The following is a 22,160-nucleotide window of genomic DNA, read 5'->3' as shown; positions in this document are numbered from 1 at the left end:
TAATGGTTAATTCATCATCACAGATATCAATTCATAAAGCGAACGCGGAGCTTTGATATCCGAACAAGTGAATTTAGACAAGGTTTGCGAAACATGAGAATAGTCTAGCAAACCTTGGGACGCATAAAGTTTCGATCTTCAAGGGTCCCAAAGGCAATCACCCATGAGAATAGGTGTGGTTGTTGGAGGGATACACTCACTGACTTCGAGAGGAGCTGTGATATGCTAAAGAGAGACTTGTCCTTAGTAATTAGGATTAACGTTTAATTATAAGTTTAAGGCTTGCTTGTGAAAAGATTCGTTATTATGACGAACCAATGATCCCAAGACTTTTTAATATTATTGTTATTTACCTTCAAAAACTGCACTCTCCAAACTTCTTATTCATTTCTCTTCTAATCAATTTCTAAAAGCTAATTGGATTGACCAACTCCCTAGCGGAACGATAACTCTACTTACTACTATTACTTCGATAGGCCGTGCACTTGCGGTTTGGCCCTATCAAGTTTTTGGCGCCGTTGCCGGGGAGTTAACTAATTTAATTAGCTTTTTCTTAGTGATTAGAATTCTCTCTTCTTTCTTTTTTCTTTTTATTTTTAACTTTTTATTTTTCTGTTATCGTTAACTTCTTGGGTTCTCAACCTTGTATGCGAAGAACTAGAAATCAAGCGGTATTCATACCTGAGATCGAAAGGTTCTTACATAGAAGAAGGAGAGCAGCACAAAATAACACCGCCATGGCCAATCGCACTCTCAAAGAGTATGCAATGCCGTCTACGGCTGAGCCACAAGCTGTTATTGTGTACCCAACGGTTGAGGATGACAATTTTGAAATTAAGCCTGCCCTACTTAACTTGGTGCAGCAAAACCAATTCTCGGGATCCCCCACTGAGGATCCCAATCTTCACATCTCTGTTTTCCTACGAATTAGTGGAACCATGAAGGAGAACCAAGAAGCCGTAAGACTTCATCTCTTTCCCTTTTCCTTAAGGGATAGAGCTAGCGCTTGGTTCCATTCCCTCGAAGTCGGTTCCATTACTTCATGGGATCAGATGAGGCAAGCATTCCTTGCCCGTTTCTTTCCACCATCTAAAACCGCTAAACTTAGAGACCAAATCACGCGGTTCAACCAAAAAGATGGGGAGTCTCTCTATGATGCGTGGGAGCGTTTCAAAGAAATGCTAAGACTTTGTCCCCACCATGGCCTAGAGAAGTGGCTTATAGTCCACACTTTTTATAATGGCTTGTCTTATACCATTAAGATGTCTGTTGATGCAGCTGCAGGTGGAGCACTTATGAACAAGAACTACACGGAGGCGTATGCCCTAATTGAAGACATGGCTCAGAATCATTACAAATGGACCGACGAGAGAGCCATCTCTAGTTCTTCATCCTCCAAAAGGGAGGCAGGTATACACGAAGTCTCTAACTATGACCACCTTGCTTCTAAAATTGATACACTAACTGAAAAACTTGAAAAACTCAATGTTAGCGCTATCAATTCTGCTTCTACTCCCTCTTGTGAAATTTGTGGTATAACTGGTCATGCTGGTGTTGATTGCCAACTAGGTAGTGCTATTAATGGTGTTGAACAAATGAATTATGCTCAATACAACCAAGGGATGAGACAAAATCAAAATTTTTATAAAAACCAAAATCCCTATGGACAAGTAGCACCACCCGGTTATGCAAACAACCAAAGATTCACTCAAAAATCCAATTTGGAAATTTTGTTGGAAAATTCCATTGCCAACCAAAACAAACAACTTCAAGAACTTAAAAACCAAACTGGATTTCTGAATGATTCTCTTTCCAAGCTCAATACCAAGGTTGATTCTATTTCTACTCACTCTAAAATGCTTGAAACACAAATCGCCCAAATAGCCCAACAAGTGGCTACATCTTCCCAAACACCGGGAGTCTTTCCTGGTCAAACCGAAGCCAATCCCAAAGCCCAAGTTAATGTCATATCTTTTAGGGGTAGTAAGTTAGGTGAAACTTTTGCTAAGGTTAAAAACATTGGGAAAGAAAATGTCAAGCCCTTAGGTGATAAAGTTGTGATAGAAGAAGCAAAACCACTTGAAGAAAACAAAACTCCATCCCCCTTAAATCCTGAAAAGCTTAAACTAGAGGGTAAGTTTGAAAAATTTGTTAACATACTTAGGAAGATTTGCATTAAACTTCCCTTTGCTGAAGCTTTGTCTAGGATGCCTCTATATGCCAAGTTTTTAAAGGAAATTTTTTCAAAGAAAAGGGCTATAAAGCATAATGAGACAATAGCCTTGGCTAAGGAAACTAGTGCAATCATCCAAGAAGCACCCCCTAAGCTTAGAGATCCAGGTAGCTTTGCCATACCGTGTGAAATTGGGAATGAAACCATAAACAAAGCTTTATGTGACTTAGGAGCTAGTGTTAGTTTGCTGCCTTTGTCTCTTCTTAAAAGGATAGGGATAGGAGAGTTGAAGCCTACCGAAATGGAATTAAAGTTAGCAGATCGTTCTACCATGAAACTTGTAGGATTTGTCGAGGACATACCCGTCAAAATAGAGGGGATATACATCACCACTGACTTTGTAGTCGTTGACATTGAAGAGGACGATGACGTCCCTATAATCCTAGGTAGACCTTTCCTAGCCACTGCGGGAGCTCTCGTAGATGTCAAGCACGGTAGGATAGTCTTTCAAGTGAGTGATAAGATGGTAGGATTTGAGTTGGAAAACGTTATGAAAGGTCCCGCTCTTTACTCTTGTTGCATGCTTAACGATCATGTTGTGAAAGAACGTTTTATAGCGTCATCTACACAATATGATATCTTTGATCCATTCTAAGGACTCTTTCTAACCGTCAAGCTAATGACATTAAAAGAGCGCTTCGTGGGAGGCAACCCACGCATTTAATTGCTTTTGTTTTGTTTTTCTTTGTTTTAAGTTGTTTTGTAGGTAATTGTCCAAGTGTGATTCGAGAAAAATTAAGAAATTGAAAAATTCTGAAGCCCCCAGGATCAGAGAGGTGGCACGGCCCGTGTTAGGTATGGCACGGCCGTGCCAAGTTTTTAAAAGAAAAATTGAAGATTGAAGTCAGGAAGATGGCACGGCCCGTGCCAAGGGTGGCACGGCCGTGCCCGTGTTCTTGTTGCCTATATACACAATTTTTTTCTTTCCTCTTCTTCATTCTTAAACCACAACCCTCTTTCATCTTTCAAACTTCTCTCTAAACCTCCATAACCTTCAAACCTTCAAACCTTCATATCTCCCTCAATTCTTCACCAAACCACTCAATTCTTTCACCAATCAACCACAAACTTCATCCAAAACAAAGACCACCAATCAAAAACATCTTTCATCCATTCAAACCCATAATTCACCAAAACCCTAATCTTTCAAAACCTAACCCAAACACCACAAAACCTAACCAATCTCCACATCCAAACCAACAAACCTTCCTTAAACATCAACCCCAACCCTAAACCTTCAAAACCAATTCCAACAGGGGTAAATGGCTTCAAGAAGAAGTGGTAAAGAACCAGCAAGCTCTCAAGGAGGACCTCCCCCAAAGAAGCAAGCACAAGTGAAGAATCATGGAATAAACTTCAAGAACAACAAGCAACGGGACAGGTATAAAATTCTAATCTCTAAACACTTGCATCCTTCTCGTTATCCTGATCCCAATACTTTAGATGTGCTAGAGCTGTTTGATGATGTTTCTAGGATGATAGGAAAGTTAGGTTGGACTGATTTGCTGAAACCTATGCGGGGTTATGAAAACTTCACTTATGAATTTTTAAGCTCAATTGTTTTCACTAAAGATAAGTTGAATTTTGATAACCCTAACCATAGAGTTGTTTTTCGGTCGATGAATATTGATTATGACATGTCACTTCAGCACTTTTGTGAGGCCTTAGGTTTTGCAAATGAAGGATATATTCATGATCATTGGGATCCTAGCCTAAAACCGAATAACTATGACCCAGCTGCCTTTTGGACACGTATCACCGGCGTTTCCAACTATGTTCCTAGAGCCAACAAAGCTAGCAACATCCACAACCCCGTACTTAGGTACCTCCAAAGGGTAATGGCTTGCACTATTTGGGGTAGAACCGAGCTAGGAAACACTAGAACCGATGAATTGTTCATGCTATGGGCAATGCTCTACAACCACCCCGTCAATACTTGTTTTTACTTGATTGATTACCTAGACTTTGTCGGTACTAGACCGGCCGGTAGAGGAGACATAATGGTGGGTGGCATCATTACATATATAGCTAGGTGTTTTGGAGTGGGTGAAGATGAGGGGATCAAACCAATTGAGGGAAACAATAGGCTTAACATAGAGACCCTTATTGCTATGAATTTCATCAAACATCGTCCACCGCTCCATTACCAACTTAAGCTAAATATGCCAATCGTGTTTTTATTGCCTAACCCATCTCGGACTACCACCGAGGTGGAAGAAAATTGGTTGTATGTTAATGATATGCAGGTTCTTGGTGAACAAGATGATGATGAGGGAGAAGGTGCTAACTTGCACCATGATGAAGGAGAAGGTGCTAACTTGCACCAAGAGGGGCACCATGGCCATGCAGCCGGTGAGCTTAATGAAAATCAAAGATGGACATGGATTCATAATGAGATCGAGAGGATGAGCACCGAGCAACAAAGGCAAGGTGTTGAAATCTCCGGCCTTCGCAATGAAGTTCAAAGGGGCAACCGTGTCAATAATGAAAATAATGAGATGCTCCGTCGGATGATGCAACACCTCCAACTTCAAGGTCCTCCTTACGGACCTCAATAAACAAATGTGAGCTTTCCTCTTCCTCTCTTCCCTTCTTCTTCTTCCTATCTCTCTCATTCTTCTTCTACTCATCTCTTTCTCCTCCTCTTCTTCTACTCCTTCTTTCTTCTTCTTCTTCTTCTTTTTAATTTCTTTTTCTTTTGAATCATTGAGGACAATGCTTCCCCTAAGTGTGGGGGTGGGGGGGGGGGGGGGGGGGGGCGCCTAATAAAGTGTCTAGAGTCGTAGTGTTCCCAAACTCCCTTGAACTTTATTCTTTTGTTTTGTTTTTATAGCAAGAGGCACGATTAGTAGCTTGTTTTTAATGTAAATATGGCATGAAAATTTTTTGTTTTGTCTCTTCTTTAAAGGTTGTTTCTTGTACATAAAAGTAGTTTCTTGTGTTTCTTGTGTTCTTGCTATACCCATATCTTGTTTTAATGTGAAAATTCTCCAATGAGAAAAGCACCCGGTTGCAATCCTTGAGTAAATGTATGAATAGGTATTTTAAGGAACATGTTCTATCTTTAGTGTTAACTTAGACCCTTTAAAGTCTTAAGAGTAAAAGTAGTATAAGTTTGTGTGGGAAAATTAATCAAATTGTTCTTAATTGTTATATTCTTTTTAATTTGTTAATGTTAAATGGGGCGGGAGGATGGCACCAACATGTGGGGGAAAGGATAATCCCTAACTTCCTAATTGTGGTGGTGACTCCCTAATTTGAACCTAAAGTGAAACAAATTCATCAATGCTAGGGGGAAAGGACAATTACATCCAAAAAGACTTCCTACGCGGAGATGAAACAAACAATAATTTTGCAGCACTGCTTAGGGTGATTTTGAATCTAGGGGGAAAGGACAATTACATCCGAGAAGACTTCCTATGAGGATAGATAGCCCCTAAGCATCTGCAGCCCCTTGTGCTTAATTGTTAAATCTAATTTAATTTTAACTCAAATTCCCATCACTCTTATATGAAATGAAGAAAGGACTTTTCTCGGTTACTTTAGCACTAAGGATAGAACCTATTCCTCATAATATCTGTCTTATACAGGAGCAAGAAAAGGGTTGGACTGCACACACACACTCACTTGAGACTTGATGTTGGGTAGAATAGGTTCATGAGGAATATTTGAAATTATAATTAGTGTACTTGGAACAAAACCTTTCTTTGAGACTTATGTTCTTAATATTGCCATAAATCAATCTTTGTTGCTGCTATGTCTGTTGTCTTTTGCTTGAGGACAAGCAAAGATTCAAGTGTGGGGGAGTTTGATGAGTCATAGATAGTATTATTTATTGCCTTATTTAGTTTAGTTTTATTTTAGATTTGATTTTATTTTATTGCATTTTATTTTAGTTTAGAATATTTTACTTCAAATTGTGTTTTATTTTATTTTAGGAATAAATATATGGTGGAAGGTGCCTTGGAGCAAAATAAAGAGGACTGGAGCAAAATACAGCGCAAGAATACGAAGATACGGGACAAAAATAAGTTCCCCCAAACTCAGAAGCTTGGCACGGCCCGTGCCAACATGTGGCACGGCCGTGCCCGTCTCCAGGACCTGTTTTGCTACTTTTCTTCAAGCCCAAGTTACCCTGTTGCAGCTTTACTGTTTTATCCTTCTAGTTGCTTAGTTTCTAAGTCAGATGTAAAGCTATAAATAGAGTAGCTCTCCTCCATAAACAATCAGGCTTTACTTTGTTTATTTCAATTGCTATTTTAATAAAAGTCTTTATTTTCCCTTTTACTTTCTTTGCAATTTACTTTACTGTTATTTTCTCTCTTCTTCCCCCATGTCTACGATGAACATGAGTGAGTAGACTTCTTTGTCTTAGGATCGTTGGATAAGTCTAATGACGTAATCCGGATCAAGCCAAGTCTTAAACCCTAATTAATTGTTACCCTAATTCCTAATCTAAATTCACCGTTTTAACATGAATTAATTATTATCAAACTGTGGAAGCGAACGCGGAGGGTTTGATAATGGTTAATTCATCATCACAGATATCAATTCATAAAGCGAACGCGGAGCTTTGATATCCGAACAAGTGAATTTAGACAAGGTTTGCGAAACATGAGAATAGTCTAGCAAACCTTGGGACGCATAAAGTTTCGATCTTCAAGGGTCCCAAAGGCAATCACCCATGAGAATAGGTGTGGTTGTTGGAGGGATACACTCACTGACTTCGAGAGGAGCTGTGATGTGCTAAAGAGAGACTTGTCCTTAGTAATTAGGATTAACGTTTAATTATAAGTTTAAGGCTTGCTTGTGAAAAGATTCGTTATTATGACGAACCAATGATCCCAAGACTTTTTAATATTATTGTTATTTACCTTCAAAAACTGCACTCTCCAAACTTCTTATTCCTTTCTCTTCTAATCAATTTCTAAAAGCTAATTGGATTGACTGATGCATGCTGTCATTACATAATATTAGGGACTTATTGTGACATTTTGATAGAGTTCTCATGCAATTTATACTGTTCTGGAGTGCAAAAAGCTTAAAATTTGAAGTCTGTTCGAAGGAAATCGCGCCACGCCAATTTCAAGTCGTGCTGCGATTTTTGAAGCAAAAATACACACTTCCTGTAAAGAGGAAATCGCGGCACGCCTATATACATGGCGCGGCGCGATTTTGATGGGTCAGGCCCATGACTTCTATAAATACTGCACTCAATCTGAAGAACAAGGGTTACGATTTTGGAGAACGAAAGTGCGATTTTAACACCCAGAAGGCTGCAGCGGAGAGGATTTCATCATCTCTAACCCAGTTTATGTATGTTTTAATTCTTTCATTGATTATGCTATTTGTAAACTCAATTATGAGTAGCTAAATCTCTTAGAGATTGGATCCGAGATGAATCTTTGTAACCCTAATTGACACATGTTGCTGTGAAACTCTATTTTGTTTATGAATTCAATTCTAGTTTATTCAATTCAATTGTTCTTAATGCTTTTTATATCTTGATCACATATAACTTGATTTCGTGAGAATGAATGACCACTGACCATGGCTTTCAACTTAGACCTAATTGAATTGTTCTAATAAACAGGGTTAGTCTAGGAATAGATAATCGTTTGTTAGTGATAATAGGCTAACGTTCGGTAAAACCTTCAAGAGTTATTAGACCACCTAAGGAATTAGGGGCTGTAGTTTAAGAAGAGGGTTCTAACTCAAGGGATTGATTAGAGCTATTTTGTTAATCATCGTAAATTAGAAAAGGATTCATAACGAATAGGTGCAGTAGACCAATTAGGGGAACTTAGAGGATTCGAAGGATCTGATCTCACCTTTCTCTCTTATTTTCTAACCAAATCTTTATTTTATGTTCATTTACTTTTTTATGCAAATCAAATCTACTGCCTAGTGGCAAACTAAAAATAACTTTTACACATCCTAAATATTAACCTTATTGCTGAATTGAGATTAACACAGTCCTCGTGGGATCGATATTTTTACTACTTCGATAGTATTTGGTGCACTTGCCAAACCTCTATCAAGTTTTTGGCGCCGTTGCCGGGGACTGTTGAGTCATTTCAACAAGGCAATTACGTTATTATTTAGGATTTCTGTCTTTTATATTTTTGTATATATATTTATAAAAAAAAAAAATATTATGCTCTTTGTTTTCTTCTCATTGTACTGTGCTACTGAAAAGTTTATCCAAGTTTTGCAGCTATGATAGACAGGTTACTCCTCTATGACACAGAAGAGATTGCTAAGTTGCAGTATGAAAAATATATGCTATCTTTTAAGATCAAAATTTTGGACAACAAAATCGAGTTGTGGTCATTATGAGGCGGATCAACCAGGTAGTGATGGTGAAGGGAAGAAAGAGGTGATCAACATCGATTACAATACTCAACTTCAGAATATTTTAGATGATTTCTTGGTGTCAAATCAAGTTTTATTTGAAAAGTATGATGTTCAGTGTGGTGATCTTGTTGAGAAAGCACATGAGTCTCAGAGGAAGCTAGTTCATATGGAGACTGAATGTCACAAGGTTGTTGTGGAAGAAAATCCCAAAGTAAGGAGTGTTGACATTTTCCCGAAGTCTGAACCAACGGAGGTTGAGGAAATCACTCGTGTGCAGATGGATGCACGTCCTTCTCTAAGGTGGGAGAGCTTAAATTCCAAAGGTTTAACTGTGAGTGCATGGGAGCATCTACTTCTTTGTTACAAATTCATGGAATTCCTACCAAACAAGAGGAAGAAGAAGGATGATGTGTTCTTTTTGACATATTTGCCACCCTAACAGTGGTTGAAACGTCAAGCTCAATGACGTAAAAGAAAGCGCTGGGTGGGAGGCAACCCACTATTTAATTTTCAGGTATGATTTTATTGCTTTCAAAAACAAAAACACAAAAATATTTTTCTTTTCTTTTTAATACGAGGCAGGAAAGTTTTAAAAAATTGTTCAAGTATACCTCCTGCAAAGAAAATCATGCAAGGTACTGATGTCTTGCATGATTCTTTCCTCAAAAGTTTTTCAAAAATTCAATGAACTCAGGCATTTTTCAAGAAAACAAAATTTTTGGCCTGAGGAAGCAAAGCATGCTCCCTGTATGATCAAAATCGCGTCGCGCCTTGTTATATGGCGTGCCGCGATTTTGCCTACCAGTCTATAAAAACCCAGCTTTTCCACCATTTTTCCCATTCCAGTCTTCCTACCTTTCTCTACCAAAACTTCCCTAAACTTCCATTCACAAATTTTTCTCATCTTCATCTCCATTTTCACTTCCTAAACATCATCTACCCACAATCCTATCATCAATTCATCAATCCAAACCACCACCAAACCACCATCATTCCCAACTTTCCCAAACTTCACAAAACTTCCCTTTCACCATCTTCCTAAACCACAAATGGCCTCCAACCAAAGAAACACCCGCTCAAAGAAAGCCACCAACCCCAAGCCATCCACAAGCAAAGCCAAACGCCCTCGTACCGCATCCGAACCACCCGAAAACACCATTCATTTTATCAATGACCAAGCCCAAGAGTTCCACAAAGCCATGAAAAGTTTTGAAGTTGTGGGGGAGAGGAAGTTTGAATTCACAAAGCTTGTGAATTATCCGTTCTTTGAGGCTGAGTTACGAAGGAGAGGGTGGACAAAGTTGAATGAGATGATCGATGAAGCGAACAACAAAATCGTGATCGTCGAATTCTTTGCAAATGCACGGGTTTCTGATACACCCTTTCAATCTTTTGTTTGGGGCAAGATCATTGATTTCAGCCCTGAAGCCCTTAATGCATTGCTGAATGTTCAACCGCCGGAGGAGTGTTGGGTTGAGAAACTGAGGAGGGAAATCACTGATGATTTCAATACCACCGAGCAAGATCAAGGGGATGGCATCTTTGAAGGATTGAGGACACCGGGGGCTGGACACTCGGATGATGATGTGAACATGGGCTGATCTACTGATGGATTAGCATTTTCTGCTTTGTATTTTATTTTCAGTCATTTTTCTTTTGATGTATTTTCTTTCTTTTCTTTTTAATGTCGAAGTCCATTGAACTATTTCCCTATTGTAATTGCTCCTGCACTTGTATTATTAATGAATTTGTTTTGTTTCATGTGACCTATTCCAGTTTAGTAACAGTTGTTTGATGAAACGGTATTCCAAAAGTTCTAAAGGAGGGGTGACTTGATTCAAAGGCGAAGTGTACGGCGTTGCTAGGTAGTCACATACTCCCAGAAATCTCAGCCATAAGGTTCATTGCCAAATCTTGTTTTTCAATTTACTTATATTTAGATTAGTTTTCCATGCAACTACATTTCTAGAACTTGCATTGTTTCTCTATTATTGATTGGTCTTTGTCAATTACACACTGAGGCAAAAGTGCTTGGTCCTGTGAGCCTTTTTTGAAGCCTACCCTGTTTTAATTCGTTGAATTTATCCTTTCTTAACCAATTGTGAGCCGGTAGGATTAGAACTTTTTGTTCGGTGACAAACTACATTACAAGCCTAGAGACTTTTAGGACTTGTCCCTTAATGTATTTTCTGAGTTAAGGCATTGTAGAATGTTGCTAAAGATTAAGTTTGGGGTTGCTATTGGAATTTGCAACCAACTAAGTTTGGGGTGGGGGTACTAGAGAATTAGAGAATTAGAGAACAAAAATGAAAGAAATATGAAATTGTCATGCAAAATACACACAAAAATGGTGTATCAAAAAAAAAAATTGAATGATGAAAAAGGGACAAAACATTGAAAATCCGAGTAACTTCAAACTCGATTGTCCCTAAATGTTATAAATATTCTCTAGTACCTTTGCAATTGTTGTTCTATTAGGTGAATGAATGTGTTGGATTGAACTTTGTGCTTTAACTTCCTTAGGAATGCCTAACTCAAATTTTGTGTAGCCTACTTATCCAAATATATCCCACCTTTCACCTAAGCCCCGTTATAACCTTAAAGACCTCAAAAGTGTGTAATGATATTGACTTTGATTGATGTTTAGAAACTTTTCAAGTGTATGGTAATATGTAGACCTGCATGTCGACTGGTAGAACCCTGTTTCAATTTGATGCGAGGAGTTGTGAATTGGTGGATGCGAACAAGTCAAACTAGCTCATCTTTAGCTAGAAGGAGAATGAACTTTTGGGTACTATCGTTTTGTCAGGTAACTGTTATTTTACTGTCATTTGTCACTGTTGCAAGCAAATTCCTTGAGGACAAGGAATGGTTTAAGTTTGGGGTTGTGATGACATGCTGTCATTACATAATATTAGGGACTTATTGTGACATTTTGATAGAGTTCTCATGCAATTTATACTGTTCTGGAGTGCAAAAAGCTTAAAATTTGAAGTCTGTTCGAAGGAAATCGCGCCACGCCAATTTCAAGTCGTGCTGCGATTTTTGAAGCAAAAATACACACTTCCTGTAAAGAGGAAATCGCGGCACGCCTATATACATGGCGCGGCGCGATTTTGATGGGTCAGGCCCATGACTTCTATAAATACTGCACTCAATCTGAAGAACAAGGGTTACGATTTTGGAGAACGAAAGTGCGATTTTAACACCCAGAAGGCTGCAGCGGAGAGGATTTCATCATCTCTAACCCAGTTTATGTATGTTTTAATTCTTTCATTGATTATGCTATTTGTAAACTCAATTATGAGTAGCTAAATCTCTTAGAGATTGGATCCGAGATGAATCTTTGTAACCCTAATTGACACATGTTGCTGTGAAACTCTATTTTGTTTATGAATTCAATTCTAGTTTATTCAATTCAATTGTTCTTAATGCTTTTTATATCTTGATCACATATAACTTGATTTCGTGAGAATGAATGACCACTGACCATGGCTTTCAACTTAGACCTAATTGAATTGTTCTAATAAACAGGGTTAGTCTAGGAATAGATAATCGTTTGTTAGTGATAATAGGCTAACGTTCGGTAAAACCTTCAAGAGTTATTAGACCACCTAAGGAATTAGGGGCTGTAGTTTAAGAAGAGGGTTCTAACTCAAGGGATTGATTAGAGCTATTTTGTTAATCATCATAAATTAGAAAAGGATTCATAACGAATAGGTGCAGTAGACCAATTAGGGGAACTTAGAGGATTCGAAGGATCTGATCTCATCTTTCTCTCTTATTTTCTAACCAAATCTTTATTTTATGTTCATTTACTTTTTTATGCAAATCAAATCTACTGCCTAGTGGCAAACTAAAAATAACTTTTACACATCCTAAATATTAACCTTATTGCTGAATTGAGATTAACACAGTCCTCGTGGGATCGATATTTTTACTACTTCGATAGTATTTGGTGCACTTGCCAAACCTCTATCATTGACCAACTCCCTAGCAGAACGATAACTCTACTTACTACTATTACTTCGATAGGCCGTGCACTTGCGGTTTGGCCCTATCAACAGTCGACATGCAATCTACATATTACCATATGCTTGAAAAGTTTCTAAACGTCAATCAAAATCAATGTCAATGCACACTTTGAGGTCTTTAAGGGTTATAACGGGGCTTAGGTGAAGGTGGGATAATATTTGGATAAGTAGGCTACACAAAATTTGAGTTAGGCATTACTACGGAAGTTAAGCACAAAATTCAATCCATCATTCATTCACCTTATGGAACAACAATTGTAAAGGTACTAGAGAATACTTGTAACTATTGGGACAATCGAGTTTAAAGTTACTCGGATTTTCAATGTTTTGTCCCTTTTTCATTTTATTGTTTTTTTTACACCATTTTTGTGTGTTTTTTTTTTTATTTATGTTTTATGATAATGTTCTTTTTTTGTTCTCTTTATTCTCTAGTACCCCCACCCCAAACTTAATTGGTTGCAAATTCCAATAGCAACCCCAAACTTAATCTTTAGCAACATTCTACAATGCCTAACTCAGAAAAACAATATGGGACAAGTCCTAAAAGTCTCTAAGCTTGTAATGTAGTTTGTCACCGAACAAAAAGTTCTAAACCTACCAGCTCAATTTGGCTAAGAAAAGGATAAATTATAACAATTAAAATCAGGGTAGGCTTCAAAAGGCTCACAGGACCAAGCACTTTTGCCTCAGTGTGCTAATGACAAAGATCAATCGACAGTAGAGAAAAATTGCAAGTTCTAGAAATGTAAATGCATGGAACACTCTATATAAGTAAATTGGAAAAATAAAATTTGGCCATGAACCTTACAATTTAGATTTCTGGGAGTTGTGACTACCTATCTTTAACTGCCGTACACTTCGCCTTTGAAACACAAGTCACTCCTCCTTTTGAACTTTTGGAATACCACTTGAACAAACATTTGTTACTAAACTGGAAAAAGTCAAGAACAAGAAAATTCATTAATAATAAACAAGCAAACAATTAAATTTACTGAAAAATGAAAATAAACTGACACGACTGACATCTGACAAGTTATTGAAAAAAAATAAGAACTGATGTGGACTCTGATTTTTTTTTTTGTCCATCTTTTCACTTTCTTTTTTTTTTTTGCTTTTTTTTTTCTTCATTTTTTTTTCTTTACCAAATAAAAATACCTGCAAAATAAAAAACATTAAAAAAAAAAAAAAAGGATGGGTTGCCTCCCATCAAGCACTTTCTTTTACGTCATTAAGCTTGACGCCTCAACCACTGTTAGGGTGGAAAATATGACAGAAAGAACACATCATCCTTCTTCTTCCTCTTGTTTGGTAGGAATTCCATGAACTTCATACAAAGTAGCAGATGCTCCCATGATCCAACTGCTAGACTTTTGGCATTTGAGCTATCCCACCTTAAAGAAGAATAGATATACCCTTGCAGAGGAATGATTTCTTTCAACCCCGTTGGTTGAGACTTCAGGTAGAGACCAACACTCCTCTTTTGTGCATTTTCTTCCACCACAACATGACACTCAGTCTCCATCTCAACCAGTTGCTTCTCACATTCATTCGCTTTCCCAACAAGATCACCACACTGAACTTCAAATTTCTCAAATGAACTTTGATTTAATATCAAGAAATCATCTAAAATATTTTGAAGCTGAGTATTGTAATCGATGTTGATAAGCTCTTTCAGCCCTTCGCAATCTGTACCCTGATGATGCGCCTCATGATCACATCTCGCATTTAATCTTGAGATTTGATTGTCCCGTTGTTCTATCTTCCAAGAAAGCAAATGTTTTTCATACTCCAACGTAACAATCTCCTCTGTGTCATAAAGGCGTAACATGTCTACTAACCTGTCTATCATAGCTGCAAAACTTAGATAAATTCTTTAGCAGCAAAGTACAATGAGATATGAAGAGCATAAATCATAATATTTTTTTTTCAATTTTTTTCAATATATATACAAAAAAAAATGACAAAAATCCTAAATAGAAACAAAATTGCAAAGTTGAAATGATTTAACAGTCCCCGGCAACGGCGCCAAAAACTTGATAGAAAATTAGCAAGTGTATTAACTTTTATCGAAGTAATAATTTAATTCGTATCCACAGGGACTGTTCTAATCTCTACTTGGCAATTTCATTAACATTTAAGTTGTAAGTAAATAAGTGGGTTGCCTTAGGAAAATTGATTGTTGGTTGCAATGATAAATAAATAACTGAAATATAAACTTGGTTTTGAAATAATTTTAGAGAAATGACTAGGTCATTCGATTCATCTATACATCACTCATTAGTAACCTGTTTCTTAAGCCTACGAACGTCACAAAGTCAACGACGAATTAACAAATTAACTTAGGTCAATCCCTTGATCCTAAATCCTCTCATCTAATCATAATTCCCTAATTCCTTAGGTGAACCTATAATCATCAATGGCTATTTAGTCCGTTAATTCAATTATCACTATCTAACAACGCTTCATCCCTAGATTGTCCGTTAGATAGAACAACATAAATATTTCTGAGATACACGCTAGTGTCAGTAGTCATATAATCTCTTAAAACAATTATATTGGGTCAGAATCATAAAAACATTAGGAACAAAATATGCTGAATAAACTAGATTGACATTCATAAACGAAAGAGTTTCAGGTTACATCACATGAGCTAGTACATAATCATCTCATGACCTAATCACAGAAAATTAGCTAATCATATCTATGGGAATAAACAAACAAGACAAAAGGAAAATACTCATGAATTTCTCTGTTTCCTGTTGTTGTTTTCCCACTGATGTGTGTAGCTAGTTCTCCACCTTTTTCCCCAAAACGTGATGTCACCTCCCTCCTTGGAATATTGCCTCGTGCTGCGTGACCATCCTTCTCTTTTCCAAAACGTCTCCTCCCCTCCTTTTCTATGTGCGGCTAGCTTCTCTCTTATATCCTTCCAAACCAAATTTTTTTCTTTTCCTTCCAGCCAATCGCATGCCTCCTTTGTATTTCTATTGGGCCAACACTGAATGCAAAGAAGCCAACTTCTTTTCTAATTATTCTATGCTATTCAGCCCTCCAAAACGTGATACATCTTTTGCTAACTCATGTGGCTACTAATTGAATAATAAACCCATGCTTTCAATCCTTTCTCTACTTGACACAGTAAATAATAAAATGGTAATTTATTTAAAATGACTCTAAATTAAGTACTAAACTAATAATGATAGAATAAAAACTTAACTAAAAGGACTCTAAAAATAGTGAATGACTGACTGTCATCAAGGGTTACAAAGATTCATCTCGGATCTAATCTCTAAGAGATTTAGCTACTCATAATCGAGATTACAAATAGCATAATCAATGAAATAATTAAAATATACATGAATGGGTAAAAGGTTGAAGAAATCGCCCTTCTAGCCGTCTCCGATGTCTCAAAATAGCACTTTGCTCTCCAAAATCGTAACCCTTTTCTTCAGAATGAGTGCAGTATTTATAGAGATTTATGGGCCTGACCTAGCAAAATCGCGCCACGCCTTGTTAATAGGCGCGCCGCGATTTCCTCTTTACAGGAAGTGTGTATTTGTTGTTTCAAAATCGCGGCAAGGCTTCAATTTGGCGTGGCGCGATTTGGTCTGGCAGAACTTCAGTTTTTCATCTTTTTGCACCCCGGAATAGTGAAAATTGCATGAGAACTCTAATAAAATGTCACAATAAGTCCTAAAAATTACATAATGACAGCATGTCATCAATGTCTCGGTCAAAGTAGGAGAAATTTATATCCCCGCCGATTTTGTTGTGATGGAAATAGAGGAAGATAGCCAAGTACCGATTCTTTTGGGAAGGCCTTTCCTTGCTACTGCAGGGGCTATAATTGATGTTAAGAATGGCAAATTGGCATTTAATGTTGGCAAAGAAACTGTTGAATTTGAACTTGCTAACCTCATGAAGAGTCCTTCCGTTAAGGACTCATGTTGCATGATAGATATAATCGACCATTATGTGAAAGAATGCTCTTTAGCATCACCTACACACGATGGCCTGGAAATGTGTTTGATGAACAATTCAGGTACAACACTAGAAGGAGATGCCCAAGCCTATGAAGAGCTGCTAGATGGAAACCCCCCTATAGAAGGCTCAGATATAGAAGAATTGAGGGAAGAAGAAGTTATCCCTCCTCCAAGAGTGGCACCAAAGGTGGAGCTTAAACCGCTCCCACCAAATCTGAGGTATGAATTATTGGGTCCTAACTCTACTTACCCTGTTATTGTTAATGCAAGCCTAAATAAGGGTGAAACTGAAAAATACTTAATGTCCTCAAGAAATATCCTAAAGCTATAGGGTATACCATCGAAGACATTAAAGGAATAAACCCCTCATTATGCATGCATAGGATACTACTTGCAGAGGACTATAAACCCTCCATTGAACATCAAAGAAGATTAAATCCTAACATGAAAGAAGTTATGAAAAAAGAAGTCTTAAAACTCTTAGATGCAGGTGTTATTTATCCAATTTTTGATTCTAAATGGGTTAGTCCGGTTCAAGTAGTACCTAAAAAGGGTGGTCTTACAGTTATTAAAAATGATAAAAAAAATTAATCCATTGCTACTAGAACTATCACAGGGTGGAGGATGTGCATTGATTATAGGAAGCTTAACAAGGCAACCCATAAGGATCACTTCCCACTTCCTTTTATAGATCAAATGCAAGAAAGGTTAGCTAAGCATTCACATTTTTGTTACTTGGACGGTTATTCTGGATTTTTTTCAAATACCCATTCACCCTAATGACCAAGAGAAAACAACTTTTACATGCCCTTTTGGCACTTTTGCCTATAGAAGGATGCCTTTTGGTCTCTGTAATGCTCCTGTTACTTTTCAAAGATGTATGATGTCTATTTTTTCTGATTTTGTTGAAAATATAATGGGAGTTTTTATGGATGATTTTTCTGTGCATGGATCCAGTTTTGATGATTGTTTGGCTAACCTAGAAAAAGTTTTAGAAAGATGTTAACATGTGAACTTAGTCTTGAATTGGGAAAAGTGTGACTTCATGGTAAGAGAAGGGATTGTCTTAGGACACTTGGTCTTCGAGCGAGAAATAGAGGTAGACAAAGCAAAAATTGAAATTATTGAAAAAATGCAACCCCCTACCTAGGTCAAAGAAGTAAGAAGCTTTCTAGGTCATGCACAATTTTACCGCCACTTTATTAAAGATTTTTCATTGATCACTAGGCCACGAACAAGCTTGCTCCTTAAGGATGTAGATTTTGTCTTTGATGATTCATGCCTAAAGGCATTTTGGAGGTTGAAGGAAGCTTTGGTCACAGCCCTGATCATACAACCATCAGATTTGAACTTACCTTTTGAAATAATGTGTGAGGGGCGGTGTAAGGTCAAAGGAAAGATAAGAAGATGCATGCGATATACTATGCAATTAAGACCCTTGATGGGGCACAAGTAAATTATGCCACAACAGAAAAAGAATTGTTGGCGGTAGTTTATGCCATTGACAAATTTAGACAATACTTAGTAGGATCAAAAATCATTGTTTACATGGATCACTCGGCGATAAAATATTTGCTAAACAAAAAAGATGCCAAACCGAGACTGATCCGGTGGATTTTGCTCCTCCATGAATTTGATCTTGAAATAAAAGATAAAAAAGATATTGAAAATGTTGTAGCTGATCACTTGTCCCGTCTTAGGGAAATCAATGAGGATGAGTTGCCCTTAGATGATTCCTTCTCGGATGATCAACTCTTCTCATTGGCACAAACTAAAGCACCTTGGTATGCAGATTTTGTTAACTTTCTTGCATCAAGAGTATTATCCCCTGATTTGAACTACCAACAAAAGAAGTTCTTTCATGATCTCAAGCACTACTATTGGGATGAGCCTTACCTCTTCAAAAGGGGATCAGATGAAATCTTCAGAAGATGCATTCCTGAAAACGAGGTAAGTGATATTTTGAACCATTGTCACTCTTCTCCCTATTATGGCCACGCCAGTACTCAAAAGACTTCTTTCAAAATTCTTCAATCTGGTTTCTGTTGGCCATCGCTCTTTAAATATGTGCATCTTTTTGTTTCTAAGTGTGACCAATGTCAACGCTGTAACACCCCGTTTTCCCAACTTAAAAATTTCATTAAATTTATCAGAGTTCATCAACATAACGGAGCATCACATACATCAATACATCATTTAACAACAATATAATAATGGGAAAATACTATTTATTAAAGCAACCTGTCTTTATAAAATTCAATAATCAAATGCAGCGGAAATTTAGTTCGCAACGTCACATAAAATCTTGGCATAAAAGGCCACAACTTAACATCTCAAATAGTCTTCATAAAATGTTCAACATTTATTAAATAAAATACGTAACAAGGAAAACAATCATCAGACACTCCCATCCCGTTACGTATCAGAGCATCCTAGACGACACGAAGTGAGGAGTCTACTCACGAACACAGCTAGTCTTTATTACCTGCACATTACCCACGGTCGAGGCAACATATACGCAGAAGGGGTGAGATTTCACATTCATTAAAAACAAATAAAAATTCATAAAAGATAACCAACAGCATATATCTAACATTAATATCATCATTTAGTCATCATTTAACGAGGTTAAGTAATCCACAACTTCATAGTTATTCGAAGGTAACATATTCATCTTAATTCACTCCATTTACATCATTATAAATAATGGGACAGCAACAACAGCATCAAAACGGCAACATCATCACAATATTCATCATTTATTTTTAGTTATGATGACTCTACAATGCAACAACAACATCAACAACAACTTAGACAACAACAACATGCATGTGGTACCACCAGGGCATTAAGCCCCCATCGCTAAGGTCATATTTGGACCGTCGGGCATTAAGCCCCCATCGCTAAGGTCATAAAAACCTGTCAGGCATTAAGCCCCCATCGCCGACTATGCAACAACTCGACTCTAAATGCAACAATCTTCATTTTTAATGTTAAATTAATTAACAAAAGATCCATATCAGTTCATTACATCAAAACAGCATCACTGGAACATTGTAATTAGCAACATCATCTATAATATAAACATCAGAAACTAACTCATCAAAGGAACGGGCGAAAAGACACAATTTCGCACCACATCAGGTCTGTACTGCACTAACTCGCAGTTGCGAGCTAAACAACTCGCAATGGCGAGTTCAACGGGGCAACTCGCAGTTGCGTACAACATTGCTCGCAGTGGCGAGCTAAAAGGGTTACTCGCAGGTGCGAGTAGGAACGCTCGCAGTTGCGAGCGATGACAGAACAGGGTTCTGTCGGAGCTCTGCAACACATCTCAGCACTCGAATTCTCACTACCCAGTCCTCTAATTCATCACCAATCAGCATCTAAACGTGTTCTATGACTAATTAACATCTGTCTACATCAAACTACATCAAAATTCACCTAATTCTTCCACTTTTAATGATTTTTGACCTAATCCCAATCCCTTAAACCTACAACAATTGATCACTTCTATGAATTAAAACTTGTTAATAATGAGAGTTAGTCTCACCCTTACCTTAGATTATGATTCTGAAATCCAACAGCCGTGTTCTTCGTTCTTTAGGGTTCTCTCTGGTTTTCTCTTCTTTCTCTCTTCTTTCCTCTGTTGTACGCGTTCTAATTTTCTCTCCCAATTTCAGACTTTTATTCTTTCCCTAATTGCTCTTCTCACCACAACTTACTCTTTCCCCTAGTAATTTAATTATTTCTACTAATAACAATATTTCTCCCCCACTTAAGAAAATACTTATATTATTAACATATCTTCTACCAATATATATATATATATATATATATACATATATATAATAATTCACATAATATTCTAATAAAAAGCCATAAATCACTTAAATATTAATTATGAAAAAGTGGGCGTTACAACTCTCCCCCACTTAGAATATTTACGTCCTCGTAAACGTACCTTGTTCAAACAACTCTGGGTAAGATTCCCGCATCTTACTCTCCAACTCCCAAGTCAAACTTTCACCGGCTGCTCCTTCCCAAACAACCTTCACAAGAGGTATCTCCTTGCCTCTAAGCCTCTTCACTTCTCTATCCTCTATTCTCACCGGTAGGGTCTCGATTGTAAGGTTATCCCTTACCTGCACATCATCTCTTGGAATCACATCTGATGGATCCGGCACATACTTTCGAAGTTGCGATACATGAAACACATCATGCAAGTTCGAAAGATGTGGTGGCAAACCCACCCTATAAGCAACCGTTCCGACCCTTTCTGAAATCTGATACGGGCCAATAAACCTCGGAGTCAACTTCTTTGACTTCAATGCACGTCCAACACCCGTCACCGGAGTGACTCTCAGAAACACATGGTCTCCTTCTTGAAACTCAAGATCCTTCCTGCGCTTATCATGATAACTTTTCTGTCTATCCTGTGATTCTTTCATCTTTTCTCTGATTAACTTCACCTTCTCAGTAGTCTGTTGGACAATCTCTGGTCCCAATACCACACTCTCACCGGATTCAAACCAACACAACGGAGTTCTGCATCTCCGACCATACAATGCTTCGAAGGGTGCCATTCCAATACTAGCGTGGTAACTGTTGTTGTACGTGAATTCTATCAGGGGTAGATAACTATCCCAAGTTCCACCTTGCTCAAGCACACAAACTCTCAACAAATCTTCCAGTGACTGAATTGTCCTTTCCGATTGTCCATCCGTCTGCGGGTGGTATGCTGAACTTAACTTCAAATTAGTGCCCAAGGCCTCATGCAAACTCTTCCAGAACCTCGATGTAAACCTCGGATCTCTATCCGACACAATGCTTGATGGGACACCATGTAGCTTCACGACATCTCTAACATAAATCTCTGCTAGCTGGGACACAGGAAAAGTAATATTAATCGGAATGAAATGGGCCGACTTCGTCAATCTATCTACGATCACCCAAATTGCATCATTCCCTTTGTTGGTATTCGGCAAACTCGTCACAAAATCCATGGATATACTATCCCATTTCCATTCCGGAATCTCTAGCGGTGTCAATAACCCAGCAGGTTTCTGATGCTCAACTTTTGACTTCTGACAAGTCAAACATGCATACATAAATTGTGCCACGTCGCGCTTCAAACCTGACCACCAAAACATTTTCTTCAAATCTTGATACATTTTAGCAGCTCCTGGATGAATACTCAAACTGCTTCTATGGCCTTCCTCAAGGATCATCTTCTTCATCTCATCATTATCAGGAATACAAATTCTTCCTCGAAACCTCAACACTCCTTGGTCATCAACCTTAAAGTCACTGTCTACAGCAGGATCGGTTGCAACCATTAAATCCACCAACTTCACATCTACTTTCTGCGCCTCTCTGATACTATCCAGAAATTCATTGTTGATCTTTAACATCCCCAATTTCACACTCTGTGGCGACATCTCGCAAACCAAACTCAAGTCTCTGAACTGTTCAAGCAATTCCATCTCTTTAACCATCAGTGCCGACAAGTGTAAAGTCTTCCTACTCAAGGCATCTGCAACAACATTAGCT

General features: G+C 37.8%; 1 protein-coding gene and 1 non-coding gene across 2 annotated transcripts; one reads left to right on the top strand and one right to left on the bottom strand.

Moving 5' to 3' along the window:
* Positions 1–679: 679 nt before the first annotated feature.
* On the top strand, positions 680–16,938 carry LOC146945825 (uncharacterized). The gene is made up of 3 exons (XM_085748101.1): positions 680–1,070; positions 1,305–1,919; positions 16,339–16,938. The coding sequence occupies exons 1-3, from the start codon at positions 738–740 to the stop codon at positions 16,936–16,938; spliced, it is 1,548 nt and encodes a 515-aa protein (XP_085604227.1). The 5' UTR covers positions 680–737.
* Positions 1,101–1,207, bottom strand: LOC146945826 (small nucleolar RNA R71). The gene has a single exon (XR_015029427.1). It is a non-coding gene; the product is annotated as a small nucleolar RNA R71 (small nucleolar RNA).
* Positions 16,939–22,160: the final 5,222 nt, after the last annotated feature.

This window comes from Medicago sativa, chromosome 2 (assembly GCF_051527215.1).
Source record: "Medicago sativa cultivar Bolivia chromosome 2, Bolivia_mono, whole genome shotgun sequence".
NCBI lineage: Eukaryota > Viridiplantae > Streptophyta > Magnoliopsida > Fabales > Fabaceae > Medicago > Medicago sativa.
This window is presented reverse-complemented; position numbering and strand designations above follow the sequence as displayed.

Bases quoted from the DNA above. Each gene is read 5' to 3' on its own strand.
- LOC146945825 (XM_085748101.1), top strand. From the start codon at position 738: ATGGCCAATCGCACTCTCAAAGAGTATGCAATGCCGTCTACGGCTGAG. The intron at 1,071-1,304 runs GCCCGTTTCTTT...CTTATGAACAAG, and splicing joins AGATGAGGCAAGCATTCCTT to AACTACACGGAGGCGTATGC. The intron at 1,920-16,338 runs GTCTTTCCTGGT...ACATAATGACAG, and splicing joins CATCTTCCCAAACACCGGGA to CATGTCATCAATGTCTCGGT.